The sequence below is a fragment of the Triturus cristatus genome, chromosome 4_2 (assembly GCF_964204655.1).
Source record: "Triturus cristatus chromosome 4_2, aTriCri1.1, whole genome shotgun sequence".
In the NCBI taxonomy this organism is placed as follows: domain Eukaryota; kingdom Metazoa; phylum Chordata; class Amphibia; order Caudata; family Salamandridae; genus Triturus; species Triturus cristatus.
Window position 1 is genome coordinate 340,582,458 of NC_140586.1, and position 27,073 is coordinate 340,609,530.

General features: G+C 41.2%; 1 protein-coding gene across 4 annotated transcripts in view; it reads right to left on the bottom strand.

Annotated features, from left to right (window-relative positions):
- Positions 1-310: 310 nt before the first annotated feature.
- LOC146833840 (vitrin-like) overlaps positions 311-27,073 on the bottom strand; it is a 197,398-nt gene continuing 170,635 nt past the window's right edge. For all 4 annotated transcript variants that reach the window (XM_085601741.1, XM_085601739.1, XM_085601740.1 and 1 more), the window contains 2 exons: positions 6,422-6,488; positions 311-6,282 (listed from right to left, as the gene is read on the bottom strand). In XM_085601741.1, coding sequence (XP_085457867.1) covers positions 6,091-6,282; positions 6,422-6,488 — 259 coding nt within the window. In that variant the 3' untranslated portion in view covers positions 311-6,090. The remainder of the gene's footprint in view (positions 6,283-6,421; positions 6,489-27,073) is intronic.

Sequence of the window (27,073 nt, forward strand, 5' to 3'; positions counted from 1 at the left end):
CGAGAGTCATATTGATGTCGGACAGCATTATCCAGTTAAGTGACGATGTGGCGTTCATGTATTCCCTGAAAGCTGCACTACTACCATTATAAGGTATGATGCGGGCTGTTGGTGTTTCGTATGTAGATGTACCTTTAACTGAACATGAAATTCTGTTACACACACCTTTATTTGGTTTTACAGGCCGATTCATTTAAGGATTACTCCACGCTGATGCACGTAAGCGTACCTGGTGGTGGGCACTCGGATTCGGTGATTCTCATAGTGATTTTTCAAGTGGCATTTTAGAGAGTCAGAAAGTATACATAGACATGGTTGAACACGCACTTTAGTTGGACGGTAGTTATTTACAGACTGACTAACGTTAAACAGCGCTGTGTGAATTAAACACAAAAATGCGTAGCATGCTAATGAAATACATACATGTTTTCCCACAGATATTGCCCCTGACGATGGGACTAGGTCGTCCCGAAATGCATTGGGGGAAGATCAAGAAATGAATTCATTATCATTATTATGATTTGCATAATCAGTTTGGATTTGTTTGTGATATTGTTAGAAAGCAATGTGATTCTGGAAATGAAACAATTGTAATGAAGTAAATGTTTGAAATTGCCCAGTTTAAACATTGATTTAGAATAAAATCAAAAGTTTCTTGTATAATCACTAGATGTAATATTGATCAAAAAGGAAGTATATCTTTTAAACAGCTGTGCTTACTCATATTCAGGTCACATTAACCTGGCCATAAAATTAGTATCCACGTGCTAGGCAGGCATTAGATGAGTAATGCACACTAAATGGTGTAAGAACCAGTTTACATACTATTAGACAATAGTCACAGTGGTATAATCAGTAAAGAGAAGGTAGTGCTGGACTTTCCCTACATAAAAAATGCTCCCCCATGACAGAGCTCGATATCCCCAAATATCAATCCAGGCCTTTCAACCAGTTTACAGACCTATGGATTGGAGGGTTGCTAACATATGGGTCTCAGTACAGCAGGTTATAATTGAGATTCCATGGTAGAGCTATTTGTATGTACACTGGAATAGCAGGCATGTGTGCAAGTCAGAATTGAGTTGCATTGGCAAAGCTGAACATGGGTGTCACTACCAATGTACCCTCTAATTTATTTCCTCTGTGTGTGGCAGTATAAGGTCTATGAGCACTGCAACCAAGTCTATGTGCGCCAGTAACAAGACCGCACATGTGGGTGCAGCGCCAAATATCACTCCAAACTTTTGCTTAAAAATGGGAAAAGACGGTGCATTTCCACAGATACAGATCAATGTGAACTGTGTTAAGGCAGGTTTGAAATCGTCCCACATAGCAATTGAAACCTTGGCAGCTATTTTGCTGCATTTCTTTTCTTAATAGAGCTGGGCTGCGGGGTGATTGTGTGCATTTGTTAAAGTTTTCATGTTACTTGCAGCTCATGACAGGCGCTGTGATTAACATGAAATCTCTAACAAATGCCCTCTTTGAGCAGGAAAAATAAAATTCTAACTTATTTTTCGCAGTTTCAGAGCTGGGTTAGGGTAGGGCCACATCAGGCCTTAGACTAACAGATTTTAATGCTGGTGACCGCATCACCGCATTAAAATGCATTAGTCATGCATTCTAGAGCCCCTCTGACAGTACAACGGGGCAGTGCCAATGAGGCAGCACCAGCACGCTAAAATTGTCCAACATTTATGAGCATGCAACTGCACCTTCAAATTTAAAATGCTGTGTCAGAGATAGAATATTCATGAACAGCCCTGAGCAGGCAGGCCAGATTTTAACAGATCAATTAGCCGTGCTCCAACCAGCCTTCCTGTGAGTCTACTCTGAGGGCACCAGCCATCACTTGGGTGATCCATGGGGCGAGTCTTGCCTGCTGTTTTTCCACACTCAGACCACCCTTTTAGTGACCAGAAGCACACACATGCATCGAAGATTGGACACACTGGCAGGCGATAGCTTCGTTTTTCCTAGTCGCACCCGCCAGCAGAGAAGTCACATTACCTGAAGATGTTATAGTTTTACAGCCTGCTAGGCCCATTCCCTCCTAAGTCCCTGCGTCAGCTTGGACAGAGATTGTTGAAAAAACAGTCAACTTCTCGGCCCCTGCCGTGCCTTCAGGACATGTGTACTTTCGGGAACTGGAGGCACAGTATTGGTCTTGTCACTTGATTCCGGGACTTGATTGTTGTCAGAGCGGCACACAAGTGTTTAAGTGCGACCAGCAGAGGTAGGAGACGTTTTTAAAGACAAGCTTATAATCCATATTTTCAGACATTCTGTTTGCATGATCTAGGTTTAAAGCAATAATCGCTAATAAACTTCAAGACACTTTGTTTTGAAAATAATCTGGTTTGCCACACTTTTCGAATCATTGTTGTTTAACTAGTGTCACCGTCAATTAACCTTGCTTTACCTTAAAAAAAGACAATATTTTTTCTTGGAAAATGGACTTTGTGAAATTCAGGTTGTTACCAAACCCTTACCTCAGCTACTACCTTCTCCCCAAAGATGGGGCACCACAGTCTTACTGCCTTGTCACAAGGTAGCTGCTGCTGAGGGCACATTTCAGGGGTCAAGAATTAGGTTTTCAGGGAAAGGGAATGGTAATTCCAAGTGTACATCATTCAGGACCCCAAGAGTAAAAAGTAAGAGCTTTCTCTGCTCATGCTGCACAGAGAAGGGAATTAAACATCTTTCAGCAATAGAATGAAAATGCAGATCTGCAGGGGTTTTCTCCCCTCACTGCCAGACCAACTATGTCCATCGGATTCCCTTTCTTTACCAACTCCAAGCACATAAATGTTTTTGTAGTGACTCTATTCAATCATGTTAATTCAACTCATGCACTCTAGCTCAGCCATTCTAGTAGCAAAATGATCATTAACCCTCGGAGTAGTCTGCTTGCTTCCTAAAAGCACCACACATGCAGTGGTCAAAGTGGGAGGGATCAGCAGAGTACTGCGTGCCCCTACTTCTTTAATTTAATAGATTCTGTTCCCCTACTTTTTTATTTTAAACACACATCCCAGGATGGCAGAACATGTTGTTCCTGCTTACATTTCACATGATTTACTTAAACTTGCATTCCCTATGAAGGTTTGCTTTTTCCAGGATGTTGTTACCTTTTTTTTTTCTATGCAGAATATTACTCTCATCTAATGTGTAATTTGAATTGAGTCGCATCCAGGTGTTTATAGCGGGGCACAATTGGGTTGTAGCCGAAGGCAATGCAAGTTCCTCTCAGTGGGGCAGTATGGTGTTCAGTGGAGGAGAGGATGTGACACTAAGGTCAGAGCTGCTGAATTTGGAACTGGGGAACCAGGTTCAGCCTTCATGACCAGTCCACCAGATCACTCTCCTGAGGGAGCACATTCCCTTGCTTGACCTTAGAAGACCCCGCTACACCTTAGAAGCCCTGGTGTCTTAGCACCAGCATGTGGACCCTAGCGGTGACAATTGTGGGATAACCTTAAAGGACTGTCAACCACAATCTATACTGAAGTTCACCTCCAGTCTTTGGGTCAGGCCTATGAAACAGCACACCCTAGTGTGACAGTGACTCCGTCACTGAGGTCACAGGAGCCTTGAGCAGGGTGGCTCTAGGGCGGTGTGATCGCACTGGGCGCTGACTTCGGGTGGAGTGTCTTGTTTGCAAGTATATTACGTTTCTAAAAGCACTTGCTGCTCCTTCCTGGCCTCCACCAATTTTAGGTAACAATAAAAATGTCATGATAACTCTGGTGATTAATGTTCTTCCTAGAGAGAGATGAAGTTTTGTCAAGTGGAATTTTTGACTCATGGAAAAGTAGCGCAGAAGGCTAATTTGCCTGCTGCAAAGAACATGTACCATCCAGATCAAAAAGTACACATAATGTAAATAGGTCACTGGGTTACTGCTTTTGTTAGTGAGATCCTTTTGTTACTTGCAGTTTATAAGTCAAAATCCTAAACATAGAACAGTGAGCTATTAATTGTCATCTAAGAGCTGCATGTTTTTTCCCAGTCTGATTATCCTAATGCGGCAAAAGGTTTCATTTGAATAGAACTCAATTCTGGTTATTAAAGAGAACCCCCAACCATGGTATTAAGTTTGAAATTCAGAGTTTGTGTTTCTCCAGACCAATCTCTATTAAACTATACTGCCTACTAGTATGGATGTCATGTGACTCCTACACCTTGTTGTGCTTTGTCTTATGTAGCATTTCCTATACAGAGATTTACACACATATGATTAATTTTCTCTTTGTAAAGAGTGTAATGTAAACTGCTCTGACACCCTACGCTCGTATCAGTGGTGCAGTAAATCAAGTTAAATGCATCTGAGCAAGACTGTGGTTATGGAGACTTGAGGGGCACTGTTAAAGGGTGGTAGTGAAGGAAACAGTGGTGGAGGGAGTCATTGGGGGGCACCAACAAACATTGTCGCACAGGGCTCCACAGGCAGCCTCACCTATTGGTCCCTCCTTTGGCCTTGTTTCAGCAGTAGTAGCTGTAGCTCACCAGGGGTCGGCAATGCAGGATTTGCACGCACACCAAACTAAGTTCACAAACTTCACGGCCTCTCTGCTCATGCACAAGCACTTTTAACATGTGCTGCCTGCTTTGGGGGCACTGGAATTATGCAGCAATGGAGGACAAAAGTATGCCACAGTGTTGACTAAATTATGCAGCAAAAAAAGGCAGCAGCGTAATGCGGTGTAATTTCTAATACATTATTATTTTGACATTTTTATACATGCTAACAGTCTCTGCAAAGATTTTGCCTTATTAGTACCAGTGTAACATACAAATCCAGCAGTGAGAAAGGTAATCAGTCAACATTTGCAATGGGCTGTCCACTTTTCAGAAACACGTCACAGTTTTTAGTAACTTTTGATCCGTTTGATCTACAAATATTTTATTAGTTAAAATCGTCAAATTATGCAGCAGATGATGCATTATGTGGTAAATATTGCAGAACCAGAATTATATAGAAAATATTTGCAAACTAGGATATTTTGCCATTCATGCTTAAACTGCTCTTGTGGAAAAAGGGAGAAAAAGTGTTTATGACAGAAACTCCATGGTTTGGAGACAAATGGTTTGTGCTTCCTCTTTTAAGCATATTTGGAACATTCTGTAATTGGAAACAAATCCCACTTTGTGAATGTATTTTAATGTCACTAACTCATATTAAACATTAACTAAACGTGTATGTATTGGTTGAATTAATTAAGTTAAGCTGTAACTGGGTGGTGAAATGCAAAACAAATTCTAAAAAATAGAATGATTTGCTCTTTCTGGCCACACCTCTGACTCCGCCCACTGACCCAATTCTCGGGTTATTGCCGCCCTCTGATTCTCCACCCAAAGGTTCCCCTACTTTTTTCCCCCACTTTGACCACTGCACACATTACATCACTTTCTGCATTATCATTACACCTCGTGCCTTCTAGTGCATAAAGTAGCAGTCACGCGGTCTGACTTTTCTGCTCAGTTTTCAGCTGCTTCCCGTTTTCTCACTTCAATTCAGTGACTTCTTAGATTTTCTTGCTGCTCAATGGGGTGTAATTTCTAATGTTTATATGTTTCCCTCATCTTTATTGCTTGATTTTGCTCGGGAGAAAGTGTCACTCATAGTAGATGAAACATCACTCATAATTACACTGAAATTATGAAAATGTCACACATAGCAATCTGTAACCTTGGCAGCATTGAATCACCCTGCAGTCCAGCTTTATTAAGAAAAGAAAATGCAGCAAGTCCACAAACACTGCGTGTGCTTTCAGAATCACCTGAAAGCACACACCGTGTTGGTAGGCTTGCTGCATTTCCTTTCTTAATAGAGCGCAGCTGTGGGGTGATTGTGTGCCTTTGTTAAATATTTCATGTTAATCAGAGCACCAGTCATTAGCTGCAATTAACATGAAAACTTACAAAAAGACACACAATCACCCTGCAGCCCAGCTTTATTAAGAAAAGAAATGCAGCAAGTCTACAAACACAGCGTGTGCTTTCAGGTGATTCTGGAGGACAAATGTGGACCCATTACTTGTACAGGCCACACAACTAATATCATGGTTTCTTATAAACAGTGGTAGATTAGGGAGTTTTAGTAGTGGTTGTGATTGGTAAGAGAATGAAAGAATTTGGGCAGGAACCATAATTAAGGGTTGTTATTCCATTCTGTGTGGATCCCCAGTAGCTGTCATGTCCTTCCATCTTCTTCATTAATGCTGTGCCCCCATCATTGACTATTCCCATATGGATTACAGCTCGACAGATAAAGGAATCCTGAGGGAGAAGGAGCGATTATTAGGAAACATGATATTTCATATTTATGTCTTTATTTATGTTGCCAATGTAAACGTAACTTTCTATATTTCAAGCAAGGTACAAAAAACACATGGATGTGTTCCACAAAGAAACTTACTTCTGTGTAGTTAACAGTGCCCCACACTTGAAATTGTTGGTTCAGGCATCCTTCTGGGCATGTAATTCTAGATAATAAGAAAGAAATATCACAATCAGCTCTGTATGTAACTACCTGAGCCCTGAGTCAATGGAGATAATCTTTTCTCTCTTAAAATAATACTTAATCCGCTGTCAAAATGGGATGCTGCATTTGCACAATTACATTTCTCAATAAATCATTTGTACTACCATCATTTATATGCAATTTGGATCTAGATAAGATGCTGCAGAGTTATGCACAGTATTTAGACACTTATTTACTCATTTATTCTTCCATTAACCTTTAGCTATACATATATAACAAATATTTATTTTACAGAAAGACACATATGTCATCAGTGATGTAATATCTGACGTCATCAGCAGTGGATTGCGGTCGCGTGAGTTATAGTTACCTGAAGTAACTATAACGGGGGAATTTCATTGGTTTTTTACGAGTGAAATGTCCAGCTAACTATAACGTGTGTGAAACCTATGTTTTTTTTTGTGAATTTCAAAGGTTTTTTAAATACTAATTTATGTATGTATTATTTTTTTTTATATAATTTTTTTTTGAATTTGGATAAAGTTGAACAGCATAGTTAATATCTTCTATAAAATTATAAACAGTTTTAAATGTTCTTTTTTTTAATGGGTTTTTCACCGTGCGCGCACCTTGCGAGTTTTGGGAAAAAAAATGAAATGTTTTTCTCACCCTTCGGGGTCCTTCAGGGACCCCCTGACAAAGGCTAGGGGGTCAGAAACTCTCTACCCTGCCCCCTTTTCACGTTCTTATATGTTTTTTTAAGGGTTTTTCACCGTGCGCGCACCCCGCGATTTTTTTAAAAAAAAGAAAATGTTTTTTTCACCCTTCGGGGTCCTTCTGTGACCCCCTGACAAAGGCTAGGGGTCAGGAACACCCTACCCTGCCCCCTTTTCACGTTCTCCACCTTTCCTTTTCAGTGCAACAGACACAATGGCGGCCGACACTTCCTGATTTCGACCGATTCGAATGTTTACTGACATCTAACAGCCAATCAGAATTTCGCTCGCGCACGGCACCGTGCGCGCCTATAGATATTTATGTACTTTTAAATGCAATTTTCTCAGGAAATACTGAACAGATTGACACCAGATATGCAAAAGGCACGTCCCTGACCTGAGGACTACCTCTCCGCCAAATTTCAAGTAATTCTGTTCAGCCGTTCGGGCTGTACCTGCGACTAAAGGTCCCGATGGAAAAATGCATGGGGAAAACGCGTTTTGGGACCCCCTTTTGTCTCGGCCCCCGCTTGACGAATCACCCCGAGACTTTCAGGGTAGGAGCTGAGCGGAGCGCCCCATTAGTTTTGAAAATTTCGCGAGGATTCGTCAACCGGCGCCAAAGTTATTCAAAATAGAATTTTGAGATTTCCTATGGAAACACGGTCCTAACTATAACTATCTACTGGCGACCGCCAGTAGATAATATATATATATATATATCACTCAAAGCATCTTTAATTTGATGTATAGCATTCAAAGATAAAGACAAATAGGATCTTTGCATGAAAAAATACAAATAAACAACTGTACATTAAAAGAAAATATCTAAAAAAAGAGGATTTGGTATATTAGGTTCTTCCGTAAATTAGGCTCATAGATCATCATCTCTTGGGATTTGTCATTCTTTAAGGTATTGTTTTTTGACCGTAGGTGCTTCCCATGATTTTGATAATTGGTGATTGTTTAAAAGGATGGAATTCAAATTCATGCCTAAGAAACACTCTCAGTACTGTATTTAGGTAAGCTGGTGTTTCTTCTATAATCTAATAGCAGATCAGGTCTGTGTCTCTTTTATTATTTAACTTTTGTAGGCACCCGATTAATTGATGATTTGTTTTATAAATATCCACTACCAATTCTTACCCAAAAAACTATTAGTCTGTGGGCCATTTAATCCCATGTCATTGGCTCCTCTAGCAAAGGCTAGGACCAGCGACCCAAGGGTCCTCCGTGGGCCAGTTAACAGAACTTTATAAAACTTCTATCAGAATGAATATACATGAGAAGCCATTTAATAATTCAGTTTCATTGATCTTTATTTGGATATGCACTATCCATAAAAGCATTTACATTGATCCATCATCTTTAAGTTTTAAGAACAGAGCTCGACTATAAAACAATTCAGTGAAACATTGCAGAATTATCACGCATATTCGATAGCAGCTTCATATGCTAAAGTGCCAAAGTGCAAAGTGCAAATATTTCAGAAGATAGCAGCAAGGATGGACAAATTATTAAGTCACATTAAAAAGCCCTCAGCTGCTATTAAAAGAAAACCACATAAAACAATTTAATAATCATCTCAAGATTATTACCAGGACTGCAAATAGCAGCATCGTGTGAGAAAGTGCCAATGTTCAAAGTGCAAATAGGACTGAGAAAAATAGCAACAAAAAAGGACAAACTTATTAAATTCCAAACATGGTGCTCTATACGTCCAGATATCGCTCATATCACATAGTACCCTGTTTAAGTATAAACTAAAAAAGTGCATGTAGTGTGTCCTAGTCCAACATTCAAGAATTCATAGAAGAACGTGAGCGGATAGCCATTTTTTAAAAAGTGCAAACTCGAAATGTTAAATCCTCACCATTAAGCTGAAGAATAGTTTTATATGCAACCTTAAAATCCGTTATTCCATTAGCCCTAAAAAATGGGATCAGTAGTTGTATCCTATACTTTTGATAGAAAGTGCATAAGAACAAGAAATGCGACATAGACTGCTTTCTTAGGTTGCCACAGGGACAAGCCAAATCCTCAATGTTGGGTTGATAGGGAAAACACAGCAAGTATTTTACTGTGCCGGTTCTAAGGTGAAAAAGAAGGCTTCGCTCCCAACGAGTGATATCTCTTAAAAGATAACTAGCTGGTAAACAAGAGGAAGGTCCACCTTCTTCTGCCATTGATATATATTGTGCCACGGGGGAACAGCCACAACGCGTTTTTTACCACACATAGCCATTACATCGCATACGTTACAACACATGCGATGTTACAACGCTATGCCATTACAACGCAAGTCTTTACATCGACTTGCGCTAGATGGCGTGCTAACATTACAAATAGTCTAGTTTACTATCCCAACACCTTCCCTACTGTTAAGTGGACTGGAGTTGGAATAGTAAATTACACTTTTCTAATGTTATCATGCCATCTAGTGCAAGTCGATGTAAAGACTTGCGTTGTAATGGCATAGCGTTGTAACATCGCATGCGTTGTAACGCATGCGATGTAACAGCACGCGTTGTAATGGCTCGCGTTGTAACGTCATACATCCTGTGCCACGGATACTTTGGTGTGTTCCTGTGCATATCTTATGTCCCCATAGTATTTGTATAAGACTTTGCGGACAATCTTTTTATAAATTCCATCTATTTGGTCTGGTTTATGAAAGATATGACCAAGATTAACTCTTGTCAGATTTGCCTGTACTTCTGCAAGCCATGGTATGTCTCCTACCCTGTCGCATTTTAAAAAATCAACTATAATCTCCCTTGTTAGCGAGGCTGCCGGGTTTTGCCAGACCTTCAGCCAAAACATGACAGGGCGGGACCTAATATAATCCTCTAAGTAAGATAATTTTACCTCGTTATGGCAGGCAAAAGTAGATGATGAAATTGGTAACCCCAGAATTCTCCTGCAAAATCTATTTTCTTCAACCTGGACGCTTTTCAGGTTTAAGAAATCCCAAACTTCATACCCATAAGTCATGATTGGTACACATTGTGTCCTATAAATTTTAAGTAGGGACAGTACTACCTTGATTCTTTTTGGTTGAGGGAGACTTATTATCGAATTAACTGCTTTTAAAAATTTGGTCCGGCCATATGCCAAATGAGGTGCCCAGGATCCATTATCTGAAAATTGTAAACCCAAGTACGGGAAAGTGCGAGTGCATAACAGGGTATCTGAGCCCGAGGTAATTACATTAATAAGGAATTTTTTAGGACCACAACACATTAAAAAAGATTTCTTAAAATGCGTGCAAAGATTCAGACTATTCATAAAACTACAAAGCCCCTAACTAAAATACGCAGAGCATTGGTTGTGCGTCCCATTAAAACAGCATCGTCTGCATATAATAGAGCAGGCAGTTTATTCCCATTAATTATTGGGACATCTGTGGTTTGGTCAGACAACGCATTATGTAGATCATTAACATATAAAATAAACAAAAGTGGGGCAAGGACACACCCTTGTCTGACGCCTCTTCCAACCACTATGTCCCCTGAAACTGCCCCATCCGTGCTTATTCTCACCCGAGCCCTTAAATCCCTATGTAGATACCCTAAAAAATACACCATGTCTTTGTCCAAGCCGTAGTCTAAAAGGCATTGCCAAAGCCGAGATCTATTAACAAAATCAAATGCGGAGGTGAGATCCATAAATGCTAGGTAAAGGGAACTGTGTCGAGCGATGGTATATTTTCCTATAATTAAATTAAGATTGAGACACTGTTCCACCGTTCCAAGATGACTTCGGAAACCCAGCTGGCATTTGTTTAATATGTTTTCCTCCTCTGCCCAAGTTCTGATTTTGTTCGATAAGACCCTCCCCAATATCTTAAGGGTATTATCAATTAGAGAGATTGGTCTATAACAGATCGGGTTGGATCTATCTCCCTTTTTAAAGATGGGAACAATTACAGATGTAGACCAAGTATTGGGGATTTTAGTTGTTGTCAAATTATTAAAAACATTGAGTAGCAAAGGGGCCCAAAACTCTGGTCTAGATTTTATTAGGTCGATTGGTAGCCCGTCCGGGCCCAGAGCTTTGTTGCCCAGACTCTGGTTAATTACATCCTCAACTTCCGATAAAGATATTTGGATTTGAGCAGCAGCGAGATTGTCAAAAGTATCTTCGCACTGAGATGTAACAGCATATATTTTTGAAAAATGGGCTACCCACGCTTTACTCGTTATATTACAACTTAACGGGGTGAGTGTATTGCCAAACGCTCTCAGTGACTTGGCGGCTGTCCAAAAACCATTAGTATTATTAAACTTTGCAGCACAAGCCAAGTTACTCCAGTGCTCTTTTAAAATCACATCTTGCCTCTGCTCTTTTATAAATATACCTTAGTAATCTGATAAGGTTAGGGTCTCTGGGGGAAGCTGATAGGGCGGCTCTAAGTTCTCTGTTTGCCCTGGAACAAGTGCTGTTAAACCACCTAGGGTCGGGACTGAGCGGAACTACAGGTCTCGAAATCAGTTTTTTAATGCCTGCACATAGTAGGACAAAAGCAGAAACTGCCTCTGGGTTAGGATTGTCCAATGTGAGACAAGTCTCACAAAGTCATGGATAGGTTTTTACCATCTTTTGGAACACACTGGGGCAATCCATGCCTTTCCATTTAACTCTTATCTTAAGTTATCTGTGGTAGATTCCATGTTATCAGCCCCTGGCTCCTTTCTATGGTCAGGTCTAAGGGCAGCCCTAAAAGAGACTTTTTAATAATGACATTACAAAAATGCCAGAAGTTGTGTACACATGTAAGTAAAATAAGTTGAAAGTTAGAGAATATACTTACTTCTCTAACACCATTAATAAATTCATGCCTCATTCCTATTGTTTCCTATTTATTTTATTTAAAAAACACTTATGTGTCATACAGAGATAAAACTTAACACACAAACGTCACAGAAGAAAAGTGCACATATGAAGCATGGACTGATTTTAAAATGGTGTGGTAACTAATTGTTTTTTAACTATAACTCAGCGCAGTTGCCGGAGTTACCATGCTGTGTTGCGCAATGGAGGGAAAGCACCACAGAGACAACTTTGCTAACAAGCATTAGTAAATGCATTAGGTTTCGCATATTTGATTAATAATCAGTTCTTTTTTGTTGTAAGTTGTAGCTTGCTGAGTAGTTGTACAATTCAAGTTACAATAAGTCCTTTAAAGTGTTGTGACTTGTTTATGTACAAAAAGATAAAATATGATGCTGTTACTAATTGTATCATAAAGTGGGAAGATCAGGCAAATGTTGGAGGACAAAGATAAAAAAGTATGCTTGAAAATTGTGCTGCCATGGGGAGAGTAAGTAAAGAGTGGGGGAAAACATCATACAAGTACAGCATAAGCGCGGTTTTTGCAAATCCAAAAAACCAAGATTACGAAAACTAGATAAAAATGTGTTGCTTGGTTACAGTTCATTGTTAAGATAAACAAATGAAAAATAACTTTCAATTTTTCAAATAAGCATTTGAGCAGCAGTGCAATATAAGTGAAAGAAACACAATACAAGTGAAATTATTGTTTTATTGAAAGGGCCAAGGTTTTTTATTACAGATTTCTCTTACAAAGCTTTTATTTTATTTTGCACTGCACATTTTTTTTAATATTGCTAAAAAACATTAACTCTGAAACAATAATGAGCATATAGTAATTACTCACACTCATCGCCATTGTGTTACTTATGGTTTACAATGTTTCTTTATTTAAACTGTACACTGTGACATTTTCATTTATTGGGCTATATACTTTGAAGTTTGTATGATGTAAGAAACACTGTATTTTTTTCAAGGCATTTGTTATACCACTGCACCTGCTTCATCATTGAAATCATGATCCTACTGCCTGCTAGATAGCTGCACTTTGCCTGTTTTGAAAATCTGCAGTTAGTTTTCTTCATATTAAATAACAACAAAAATACAGGGGACTGTTTACTTTACTTTACTTTACTTTGGACAACTCAAACCCTTTTTAGCAATTATTAAGCTAAAATACCAGGTGGAAAATTAGCTAAATTAGAGAAAGTGTTTGCCCATTTAAAGAATGTGCAGTTGATGTTTTTAAAAATATATAACACAAATACAGGAGGCTGTTTAAATTACTTAAGACCACTCAAACACTATCAATTATTAAGCTAAAATAACATGCGTTAAAAGTATGCAAATAAATATGAATGCATTTTACATCCACGGAAAAATGAACAGCAAAATTCTCACTATTAGGAAATAAATGCTGATTCAGTTAAGAGTATTGCTCAATTACAACGTTGCTTATTCATATGGCCAATGGAAAATACAGCAAACAATATATCATGTTTTTGATACTAGAACAATACAACCTGCACAGTTAAGGCCAGGCCAACAAAAAAAGCCAGTCTTCCCACCTACCTGCTTACTAAGCTAAATGTTCACTGTTAAAAAAGTGGAGAACTCACACAAAAGAAGAAAAAAAATGATTTTTTATTTAAAGGTATTCCAAAATAACAGGCACCTTCCGAAAAAAAAAACAGCAGCACAAAGCCCATATAGTCACCAAACACGCTTGCTCACAAAGACAAGCTTTGAAGCAATGCAACAACAATGCCCAGCAACTAGAATTTTCAAAGTCACTGCTCTTGAAACTCTAAAGCCTCCCATCCTGGCCAGTAGCAGGAACAGGCTGTACTCCCAAAAATCGAGGAATACTTTTACAACAGGTACATGACCATGTTTACAATCTAAGACTCTGCAGAACTTGCCTAACACTGTAATGTTATACAGAAACTGTCCCAATGGATAACAGAGGTTAAAACCTCCCTTCAGAGCACCACAGAGCATGCTAATACAAAGCACTTCGATCACTTTGTTCGAGTTTATGCTAGATAATGCGCCAACAACAAACACATGACACAGAAAAAAACTATTTTATTAGTGGAACAATAGCATAACAAATATTAAAATTAGCTAAAAGTTCCACCCACTAAAGCAGAGTTAAACAAATATGTTTTACATACGTGCAGCCAGGGGAAGATAAGAATTGGTGAACAGTAAATGCTGTACAGTCTTAATGTAAGAAAAAAGTTCCATAACTTTTTGGGCCCAGTGCCACTGCACCTGCTGCACCATTCAAATATTGACTCTAGTGCCTACAGGACAACTGCCCCTAAGACTACCTGTTTAGTTGTAAAGTATAGCACTCATTTGTGTTTAGTGGGGTGCATATTGCTTTTAGTCCCGGTATGACTGCCTGTTTAGTAGTAAAATATAACAATATTAGGTGTTTAGCGGTGTGGCTAGAGATGTTGTTCCCGGTGCCACTGCACCTGCTGCACTATTGTAATAATGACCCTAGTGCCGGCTGCAAGTATGACTGTCTGTTTAGTAGTAAAATTTAGCAATAATCTATGTTTACTGGTGTCCCTTGAGCTTTTGACCCTGATGCCACTGCACCCTCTGCACCATTTAAATCAAACACATTTTAACTGCAAGGTAACCGCAATTGTCAATGCCTGTTTAAAAGTAAAATATTGTATTGTATTGTATTGTAATTGTATTTATATAGTGCTTACTACCACTGATGAGGCGTCAAAGTGCTTTTTCAGTGAGAAGAACGCTACTCCGGAACCCATAAAGGATTAGTAGTAAATTATGATAATGAAATCTGAAAGTAATTTCAGTGGTGGATATGTTAGTCAGTTATTTGGATTGAGAAGGATAGTGGAGGGACAGAAGAGGGAAACGATTTGTATTTATATAGTGCTTGTTCCCCCTAATGAGGTGTTGAAGTAATTTTTCAGCGAGTAGCATGTTACTCCAGAACCAATAAAGGATTAGTGGTGAATTAATATAGTGAAATATGAAAGTAATTTGAGAGGTGGATATGTTAGTCAGTTATTTGTATTGAGAAGGATAGAGGAGTGATCCAAAGAGGGAAAAAGTTTGCCTTTATATTGTGCTTGCTACCTCAATGAGGTATTGGAGCGCATTTTCGGTGAGTAGCACGCTACTCAGGAACCCAAAAAGGAGGATTAGTGGTGAATTAGTATAGTGAGATATTAAGTCATTTGAGAGGTGGATATGTTAGTCTGTTATTTGGATTGAGAAGGCTAGTGCAGGGATAGAAGAGGAGAAAAGATTTGCATTTATATAGCGCTAGCTCCCCCTGATGAGGTGTTGAAGCGCTTTTCTGTTAGTAGCAGCTTACTCCGCACACCAAACAGGATTAGTGGGAATTAGTATGGGGAAATATGCAATCAATTTGAGTGGTGGACATATTAGACTGTTATTTGGATTGAAAAGGAACATTGGAGGGATAAAAGAGGGAACGGTCTAGAAATATATATATATTTTTGGGGGGAGTTTATAGCTGTAGGACAGGATTTGGGATGAGTAAAGGGGAGGTGGAGGGGAGTTAGTATAGAGAAATATTAAATTAATGTGAGGGCTGGACGTGCTAGTTTGTTATTTGGATTGAAATGAAATAGTGGAGGGGCAGAAAAGGGAAGGATCTAAATAGAGGAAGTGAGGTCCTTTTAGCAGGTTGGTATAGAAATGAACAACCTCCACAAAACAGCAGACTAACTGGTGGAGGAAATCTTTCTTCTTGACCAGTCATCAGCATTTGACTCCACTGATAAACAGATTGAACCCATAAAAGCGAAGTGTAACTGTAAACCAAGGCATTGTTCTCAACTGGATTAGGACCAACATGCATGAAGAACCCACATTATGTTTCTTCCTTTCCGTACACCACCTATCAACAACCCAATAGTGGTCCTCAACTCACTCTAACCAAAAGGTTAACCACGTGACTAAAAATTAATTGTGCACCATGCAAATCCTTGGACCCTCACCTAGGAATATCCCACATTGCTCTAGCCTCTAATGCTCTAGTGTTGCCAAGACTCAACCACATCAACATACTCTAAATTGGACTATCAAAATTTCTAATTGGCAGCTGAAACAGATCCAGAATGCTGCTGCAAGAAAAGTGCTAAACCTGAGCAAGTGTGACCACATCATCTCTGCCCTTGAGGATCCCCGTGGCTGTATAACCTAGTTTTAAAGCTCATTTCATTGCCCATTGAACTATCCACTAGGCAGGAATGACCATTTACAATAAAATGTAGGCTCTACTTCTAAATCAGAAAAAATTGGTTCCATCTTTGACCATCCTACCTATAAAAAACCTGATTGGTCAAGCAACTTTCTCTGTATAGACATGCAAACTCCGGAACATGTTTCTCAAGAAAATAAGGTCAATCGGTGATTACCTGACATTTAAAAGGCCTATAAAGATCCATCCATTTCCTAAAACAAAGCTCCAACTGGACAGAATCCACATTAGCTATAAGTTTGTACATGCAGGTTGTGTTACATTCCTCAAATAACATGTTGCAACAGTGACTGTTATAACATAATTGGAGCACACTTACATCACCAGTAGTAATATTCAAAGCAGCACTCTTGCACCAAAGCATAGAGTTCTTACTTACTTGCCCACCAGGAAAGCACCTTTCACATTACAAGTGATAAAGATGAGCAAGGACAGAAAAATCAAATACAGCAAAATCAATCATAATACATTATAATTTTAGTCACTGAGCTAGAAAACATTTGGAAGGGAATAAGCAGAGCGAGCACCATTAAGCCTGGAATTTTTAAAGGTAGAGGGAGAGAAGACTCTCTTTTTTGACCAATGATGTCACCTGTTGTAATTCAGGAGTGGAGATACATGTCTCAAATTTGGCACAATGGGTGTGTGTATATAGTGAAAGGTGGTCTCGCTGAACCATTATATTAATGACCCTAGTGACTGCTAGATAACTCCACTTTTGACTGTTTATTAGTAAATGTTGCAATAATTTATTTTTAGTGGGGTCCCTAGATCTTTTGGTCCTGGTGCCACTGCTCCTGCTGCATCAATTCAATCATGACCTTACTGCCTTCATGGTAACTGCACTTGTGACTGCCTGTTTAATAGAAAAAATAGCAATATTAGGTGTTTAGTGGTGTGCCTAGAAATTTTGGTGACAATGTCACTGCACCTGCTGCACCTTTGTAATACTGATCCTAGTGCCTGCAAGGTAACTGTACTTGTGACTGACTGTTTAGTAGTAAAATGAAGCAATGATCTGTCTTTAGTGGGGTCCCTAGAGCTTTTGGCCCAGGCACCACTGCACCTGCCACACCATTGAAATCATGACCCTAGTGCCTGCACTTGTGACGGACTGTTTAGTAGTTAAATATAGCAAAATATGGTGTTAAAAGGAGTTCTGACAACGTTTGGGCTTGGTGCCACTGCACCTGCTACCCCATTCAAGTTCACCTTCAAGTTATCTTTATTCGATCTTCCAAGGACAGATCATAAAAGGTACACAACAGTAAAAGAAACAGCAAACAAAATTCATTCCAGACACACATATTTAAAAAGTGACAACCACATATTAAAAATAGAACAAGTCCTACGAAAGTCCATGTCTTATAAATTAGGGACTGACACGTTATTAGACGTATGAATTCCTCATGATAATATACAATGAATAAAGTGCAAAGATTACTAATTTGACATTGAATAAGTGACTGTGCAAAAAATCCAGTTCCGATACCAGGAAACTACTACAAGGAGGCAGTTAAATAAATGTTATTCAAAAATTGACATAAATATCAGCAATTTAAAAACATTTCAGAAACAATAATTACTAAAATCACTATAGTGCTTATTACATCAAAACAGCATACTCCTTCTCTTAGCTAAAGTGCGCTTCAGAAAGTTTGCAACTGCGAAGCAACGTTACAATCGCTAAGTTGCTGTAAGTAGAAGAGAGCCGCTTTGCACTTAGAATATTTGAATCTGCGTAGTAACGTAATAAGAACTTCCTAGTAAACGGAAGATAAAATTGACAAAAAAAACAAAATGGTAAATGGTGTGACTTGATTGCTCATCACATGGACAGGTGACAACGGTGTTAGTAGAATACTGACCTAAAGGAAAACATATCACCCAATAGAAAGAACCCAGCCTAAATTTTGTCAACAAATGTCTTTCATATACATTGGCCACATATAATAGATATGGGGCAATTGATGGATTTGTTTGAATGAAGCAACAATCTCTAACCAAGGGTTTGGCCACGTCCAATAGTTCCCTAGAGGTTTGTTTAAGCTTAACTAAACTCTCCCAAACCCACTTTCTGTCCTTTTTTGCGATAGCCTCTGGATTCTCAAACGGAGAGGCACAACCAAGTGCCGAAAAATAAGTTTTGATATATCGGCGCCATGGATGGACAAACGACAGGCACAGCTTAAACAGTCTCTAATAACAGCCCGATTAAAGTCAGCTTCTTCATTGGACCAAATTGAGCACCAGAGGGCCAGGGGGGTAGCACTTATGGTGGCCTGGACGTACTCAAGGCCAAGCTCCAGATGGACGGAATGCGGAGATGAGGGAGGGACGCCTAATAACCGCAGAATCAATTCCTCCTCTATCTGCATTGCATGTACATCCCAGCAGCCTCAGATATTCATTCCATATGTTAAAATCAGCAGACATTTGCGATTGTATATCTCTAAAATGGGAGCGATGGGCTTTTTACCAAAAGACATGGCAAACACGAAGGTAGTTCCTACAGCTTGGGTGTAGCAGGTTATTCTATTTTTAATGCACATATGCCACGAGCATGCTTCATCAAAGTCCATGCCTAAATAGGGGAAGGAGCTGACCCTCTTTAGGGGTTTGCCCTCTATATTTAATGTACGTGTTTTGGTGTTTTTTGGGCCACGTATCATGGTGAATGTTTTCTTGAAGTTTGGCTCCAAGCCCAGGTCCTTCATAAAGCTAACGTGACTAACAATGAGCTTTTTAAGGCCATTGGCAGTCCTTGCTGGGAGAACAGCATCATCTGCATAAAGCAGTGCAGGCACGGGTGTTTTTTCCACAAGCGGAACATCCGTCCCAACAGAAACTCGTGTCTTCTCCAAGTTGTTTGTATAGAAAAGAAAAGTATTGGGGCAAGGATGCAACCTTGGCGCCCCTACGCTTATTGCTGAATGACACTGTGCATTCTCCAGCGCTTCCAGCGCTAAGGTCATGGTGTAGGTGCCTTAAGAATGTAACCAGCCCCACTTCAACTCTCAAGCTCTCTAAGATGGCCCACAGCTTTGGATGGGAGACGTAATCAAATGCTCTGGACAGGTCCATGAACTCCAAGTGGGTGGAAACCCCCTTGGCGTATTTGTATTTTGCCACAATAAGATGAAGGTTGAAACACTGCTCAATTGTCCCGAGCCCCTTTCTGAACCCGTACTGGCTTGGTGTAAGAATTTTATTAACATTAATCCAATCAAATAAACAATCCAATACAACTCTCCCAATGATTTTAACTGTGAAATCCAGAAGGGATATCGGGCGATAGCATTTGACATCATGCATGTTTCCTTTTTCAAAAACAGGGGCAATTATAGATGACCGCCACAACCTCGCTGCAGGTAGAGTTAAAAACTGAAGTAAGGACAGGGGTCCAGAACACTGGGTCTTCCCTGAATAAGTCATCTGTCCCCGGAGCCTACCAGCATCTACTGTCTACAATTGCTTTAAGAACCTCCTCCTCATTAAAAATAAGCTTTGAGCACATTGGGGCAGCTGCACTGAGGTATCGTCTGTCTTACAGTCGGTAGACTGCAGCCCCGTAAAGTGTGCCACCCATGCCTCAGATGAAATATGGGCTGTTACTTTGTCAGTTGGTGATATACAGGATTAAACCAACCTCACAGATTTCCAAAATGCTTGTTGGTCTTTAGAGTGGCAGGCTCCCACAATAGATTCCCATTTCTCCTCCTTCATTGCCGACTTCCTTCTTTTGATGGCTTGCTAGTATAACTTTCTGCTTTCCCTGATTGCACACTGATCTCTGGGGATTTGTTTTAAGGACCTGCTGAGGGTATCATTGGCTGCTCTGCAAACTATGTCAAACCATGATTTAACATGGTGGTGCGGATGAACTTTGGGTCTGGAAAGCAGCACTTTTATCTTTAGTAAAAGGTTAGAAAAATCAATTAGGATGAGGGCTGGGTCGCAGGGTACGCAATTGCAACTACTCGCCATAGCAGTACTATTATGTACAACTTGAGACATAATGCTCTTCAGGTTCGCGGAACGCCAAATCACTCTACGCCCTGCATCCTTGATAGGTAAGTCCTGGGTAGGCAAAGACTTTGTCTTAGATTGCACATGTTGCAACTGTATCTTGACAGAAATGGGGCTATGATCACTATAGGTCTGGATAGGAACCTCACATTTGTTGACAATTGGGGACATACTCCCAGAGGTAAGAATGTAGTCAATAGTGCTCCCGGCACCCCACCCTATAAAGGTTGGAAGATAATGATCAAAAAAGTTAGGGACTTTTCTTACCAGGCCACGTTCTGCCAGGAGGGAGAAAAGGACCCACCCCCTCGTGTCCATCACATTACGATCACTATCTCAGGCAAATGGGTCAAAAGGAGTTAGAGATATAGATGGAGGGTGCCCCAGTTTAGCATTGAAGTCCCCCACTACCATCAGCCTAATGGGGCATTCCGCCCGTGCCTCTTTCTTTACAAGCATATTGATCACAACAAAAAGACCTGCAAATTGGCTTCACCCTTACTCAAGAAGTTGTTATTATAGAAGTTTATCAAATACATCTTATAGGTGTCTCTCCAGCTAAGGCAGAAGACCTGCACTTCCCTCTGCTCATGGTGGATAGGTAAAACTGAGCTGCCAATAGTAACTTTAAACCAGGCGGTCAAACACCCCCTTAGCTCTACCAGAAGAGGATGGGATCGCAGGCAAACTAAAGCACATGAAACCATCAAATGCTATTTCATTTACCTCCCAGGTTTCCTGCAAGAAAACTATATCAAAGTCTCCAAAGAAAGATTGGCATCCATTAATCGAGATTTTGGAGGATTGGCCCTCATTGTTCCAACTTAAAAAATGTAGGCAGGCATTGTTTAAAGGACCTATGTCCAAGCAGGTGCTCAAGCCGGACCTTGGGGAGAGGGAGTTGTGTTGGAGGGTTGGCCACGAAAGGACAACAGAGATTGAACTATCGAGTGTCCTGTCCTTATCCAGAACACCAGGCCCTAAATGGGGAAGATTCAGAGTGGCAATAGAGATGAAACCATCAGGTGCCCCCCCTCCTTCACGAGTGGTCCGGGAGATGGAAAATCGTTGGAGGTATCTTAATAAAGTGTGCAATAGCAATTGGACAGGCTGGTGCCCTGCCTTTGTCCTGAGCACCATACTCTGTAAAAGGATGGAGCGGAAAAATGTTAGTAGGCAATTGGGCAACAGGGATGAGACAATCCGGTGCCCCGATCTTCACAAGTTGAACGGAGCAACCATGCTCCTCCCTACACAGTCAATTGATGCCCTCTAACCCGGCAAATGCTGAAGATCTATTATTCAGGGGGATTTTTGTTTGAGAGGGGAGACTAGGTTACACATTCATTTGTGGGGTCAAACCGCTAGGAATACTGGAGGGGTTAACAAGGTGCTGATATAAAAACCAAAGTGGCAACTGAACTAGTTTTAACCACTCATAAACTTGCTTTATGCTGAATTTCCTAGACAACAAATGGATTGCGAAAATTAACCACAATAAAATCACCATTATGCTAATTTCCCCCGTACCTATCCCCACCACATGCCTTGCCATCAAATCTGTTTTGAAGTGTCCCAATTTCCAGCAATAATATTATTCAGCCAGTTAATGGATTTATTAATTAGACCCCTAGTGGTTTCCCTACTATCTGCTGCGAGCTTGGAAACATTGGACAGGGCAACAACATAAGGAGCAGATGCAGGGGGAGATCAATCACGGGAAGGGTTGCCTGACTCGAGGTACATAATACCTTCAAATCATGACCCTAGTGACTGCAAGATAACTGCATTTGTGACTGCTGGGTTAGTAGTAAAATAGAACAATATTTGTTGTTTATGTTTAAATGTGTTTTATTGTTGCAAGTATAGTCATTGGAAACTATATACATGTGATTGTTGCTGACTCGACGTCAACATTCAGTCGGCGTCAGCCATAATGCAACTTTTTACTGCAAACAGGAAATCCAACTGCCCACCCTCCCTTGCCCAACCCCCTTTGGACCTGGGTCTTATAGCCTCGTATCTTCTGTGTCTGCGGCTTTCGGCTGCGTTTTATCTGTTGTGGCTTAGGTATTTGTGTGTTCTGTCAGTCTCAGCAGTCTTAGGTATCTAGGACACGTAAACTTGATGAAATCCTGTGATAAGAGTATTATGAACAGTCGCCAGATCGCTCCGAATGAGTCCCCATCACCCCTGAGAGATAAAGATAGCCTCTCCATCCCTAACGTGTCCCATATACGGTGTAGCCAGGCTAGTTTCGTCGGTGTCTTATCTGTGCCTCATACTGCCAATATGGGATTTTGCATTGCTATTGGTGCGATAGTGCTGTGTCTATGTCTACCTCTCACCGATTTGAGAGGATAAGTGAGCGGATTGTTGAGACCGGATATAAAATAGGTGGGAAATTTGGGAAGCTGAGTATCCAGGTAGGTGTCAACCTCAGTGAGGACAATGGTCCCAAAAGCGTGTCAGTTTAGGGCATTCCCAGAGGATATGAGTTAGTGTCCCGATAAATTCCCTACATCTCCAACATTTGTCCTCTCGAGCTGGGTTAATTCTATGTGTGCGCTCAGGGGTCAAATACCAATATGTTATGATCTTTGTCGCTGTCTCTGCACTAGCTGTGTTGGGGGCTGAGTGTCTGACCCTATACCTCCATTCCTTCTGAGTCAATTGTCGTCCTATTTCCCATTCCCACCGTAGCTGGGCAGTGGATTTTGTCTCCAGTTCACGGCCCATCAAAGTTTTATATATATCCAAGACCAATCTTTTGTCCGATTCCCTGCCCAGGAGCCATATCTCAAAGTTGGTTAGATGGTGTTGCGCAGATGCTTTCATCTCCTGGCCATTTCCCAATGTCTGATTTGGGTGTAGTGGAATTTTTCATGTTCAGGGAGTGTGCAGTCATCTTGCAAGATATCAAACGGAATGGGACCCTCAGCATCAAACAAGTGGCCAATTGATCTACATTCTAGTTTCTGCCAGGGGCTATATGCAGGTTGGTTCATTCCCCCGTGTAAAGTCTGGGTTCTCCACTATTGGGGTCAGAGGGGATGGAAAGGAAGTGAGACCTCTCTTCACTCCCACTGCATCCCATATTTTGAGTGTGGGCGCCGTAATCGCCGTTAGGTAGAGGCTAGGTGGGCGATTAGCTTTCTTTAGAAAAGGGATCTTTCATAAAGATATGCCTGCCAGAGCCCTGTCCATAAATAGCCAGGATTTCTCTGATTCTGGGCAAGACCATTCTATGAGGTATCGAAGCTGGGCTTCTTGGAAATACTCCCTGATAGATGGAACACCTAGGACTCCCTCTTCCGGATTGCACCAAGACAGATCACGTCTCAAGCGAGGGTGCCTGTTTGCCCACACAAAGGACTGAAAAGTTCTCTGCAATATCTGGAGCCCACCTTTTGGGGGCCAAAGAGGCAGGGTCAAGAATATGTATAGAATCTTAAGAAGGACTGTCATTTATAATGCTGCTACTCAACCTAGCCACAACAGAGCATAAGGTTGCCAGTGGACTGTGTTTGATTTAACCCTATTCACCAATTCTCGATAATTGAGTGTATATTTATTTACTTATTTAATGCATTTTTATATAGCTCGGACTTTACCCGAAGGTGTCAGAGCGCTGTACAATAGAACCAGTTACATTACATGAGAGAAATGTTACAGAATAGAACGTTACAAAAATAAACAGGAGACTAGAAGAGGTAGTGTAAAATCATAGAAGGCAAGAACACAATCTCTAACACAGCAAGCAAGGGTGAGGAATGTCCAAGAAAATATAAAAAAAATTTACAATGATGAACAAACTTCCTAGAGGGGTCTGAGAATGAAAGTATTAGTTCTGAAAATGTCTTTGGAAGAGAAGAGATTTGAGGTAAGCTTTGAAGATCCAGGTAGAGGAGGTGGCACGGAGCAATGGAGGAAGCGAGTTCCAGATTCTCACCGCATTACCTGAGAAGGATTTAGCCATCGATCTTTCCCTTTTGAAGGAGGGGGGCTCAAGCAGAAACTTTTCCGCATTCCAAGAAGGTCTTGAGCCTCCAGACATTTTCAGTTTATTTGCCAGGTAATGAGGGGAGGAAGTGTGCAAGGCTTTGTGGGTCACCGTCTCTTGGATCGTTGAAGCGAGGTGAATCCCCAAGTCCGAAACAGTGGGTCACCAGCTAATTGAATGAGCTCGGGTAGAAAGTTCTTGGGTCATGTGGGGCACTGATAAGTTTAATGCCTGAGATTTTGTGATATTGATTCTAAACCCAGAAACTGCTCCAAATGTCTCGACTTCTCTTAGAAAACCTGGGAGCGACTCTCAAGGATTTTCTAAAAAAATGATGACATAGTGTCTGATGAGATGCTCCTCATCCCCAAAACATATGCCTCCCACATCTGGGTCATCCCTCACTCTCTGTGCAAATGTTTCCATATCGAGCGCAAATAATAGGGGGGAGAGAAGACACCACTGACGTGTGCCGGGTTGGATTGGAAAGCTTTCCAAGGCTCTACAATTTACTCAGACCAACCCTTGAGGTTTCTCGTATCCGCGCAAGACCCCAGACCAAATCTGTCCCCTAGTCCAAAGTGCCTCAGGACCTCCGCCATATAGGGCCAATGGACCCTGTCAATAGCCTTTTCGGCCTTTTCATCATCTCTGGAGAAGAGCTCATGCTGAGAACGAGATGCCTTGTCTATTAAATGAAGGAGTCATTTGGTATTGTCTGAACATTGTCTTTTGGGGATAAATCCTGATTGGTCCAGAGCGACCAGTCGTGACATGTGTGGGGCCAGGCATGTCACTAGAATTCCTGTAAATAATTTAGCATCCACATTTAAAAGTGAAATAAGTCGATAGGATCCGCATAACTGTTTATCTTTGCTATTAATATTGCTATAACTGTCATGGAAGTTTCTAACATTGATGGTGGGAGTGTCTCTGCACCTGTGATTGCATTTAAGACTTTGGTGAGGAGGGGGGCAACCAAGCTGCAGAAAGCTTTATAGAAGAGTGCCAGAAAGCCATCAGGGCCTGGTGACTTGTTGGGTTTTAATTTCGAGGTGGGGGATATCACCTTCTCAAGCCTCGATTGGGTTATTTATGGTAGCCGTCTGCTCTACTGACAGACTGGTTACCTTGGCTTTTTCTGGATATTTTGTGATGGACTGATGGGGGAACTTCCTGTGCTGAGTATAGATCTTTATTAAAGGATCCAAATTGGGTAGCAATGGCCTCATCGCCCTCTATGAGTTCACCCGCTTCTTATGTCAGGGACTCCACAGTGTTAGTTTGACGCTGACCCTTGAGTTTAGCAGCTAATAGTCACCCACTTTTATTCCCTCCAACATAATAAGCGTGTATTCCACATAGTCCAAGTCTAAGCCTGCCAATTGCTTCTGTGTTGACTCCAGCTGTCACCATACCCATGAGGCTCCAGTGCGGTGGTGAATGCACTCCAGGTCCCGGACCGGTTGTTGAAGTTGTGCCCGTTTATCTCTCCTAGACTTATTGCTTGCCCCTGATATTGCTATCAGCTACCCCCTAATAACTGTTTTTAGGGCACCCCAGACCATTGCAGGCGAGGTCTCCGGGAGGTCGTTAGTTGCTAACTAGTCCCTGATTGCATTCTCTTCTTACTGTATAACTTCAGGGCGGCGAAGTAGCAAATCTCTCAATCGCCACCTATCTTGTGTGGCTATTACTTCTCCTATTGAATCTTGTATAAACTGCTCCTGTCTGTCATGTGGGGTATATATAGATCAAATGAGTATAGTATGAGAGCCAAAGTGTATGTAGAGCCCCAGAAGGCGGCCCTTTATTTCTGCTACCTTCAGCCCCATTTTTCCCTGAAACGATCGAGAGAACAGTATCGCTACCCTGCCCGTTTTCTGCGTGGGGGAAGAAAATAACTGCTTTGGGAACGCTCAAGACTTGAGTCTATGCCAGACCCTGTACTGTAGATGTGTTTCATGCAGGAGGCATACGTCCCCTCGCGAGTTCTCTATGTAAGAGAGTATCGCCTTCCTTTTAACCGGGTCAAGACCCTCAGAGATTGTGTTGTTGCTTTCATGGCGTGATCTCAGGGTGTCTCCTAGTCCCTCTTGAGTGTTCCCCCTCCTATTCCCCTTCGTATGGCTGTTTCTGAGACAAGTATGTAAAGACATTCTGGCTGGCTAACAGGCACCCATAAACTAACCCCTTAACAAAAACAACATTTAACAAAAGTCCCTGGATTGGAAATGTCCCATCGTAAGCCATCCCTTTACCAATGGTAGAGTCCCATTGTGGGGTACTAGCCACGTCTACAATTTCCCACCCGCCCCCTGCCTCCACCGCCACCCTTCTCTCGCTGTATGCTATGTCGCCTCAAGCCGGATCGTTGGATATAGTATCCTCCGCTAATTTTTCCAGCAGGGCTTTACTTTCAGGCACCATGGTCTCCGGGTCTGGGGCCGAGCCCCGGCCACCCCAGGAACTCTTTGCCGGCTCCACCTGTTTTCAAGTTTCTGCTTGCCGGACTGTGCCGTGCATTGGGGCTCCTCTTGAAGGTCTATCTGGAGAAGTTTGCACGCTTCCGATAAGGAGCTGAGTTGTCTGAGCTGGCCCTGCATTGGAAAATCAGTCTAAACGGGTGGCCCCAAGAGTAGGACACTTTTTTGTCTCGGAGGAAAGTCATCACCGGCTGGAACTCTCTCCTTTTTCTGTAGCATGGAGTTGGCTAAATCTTGAAA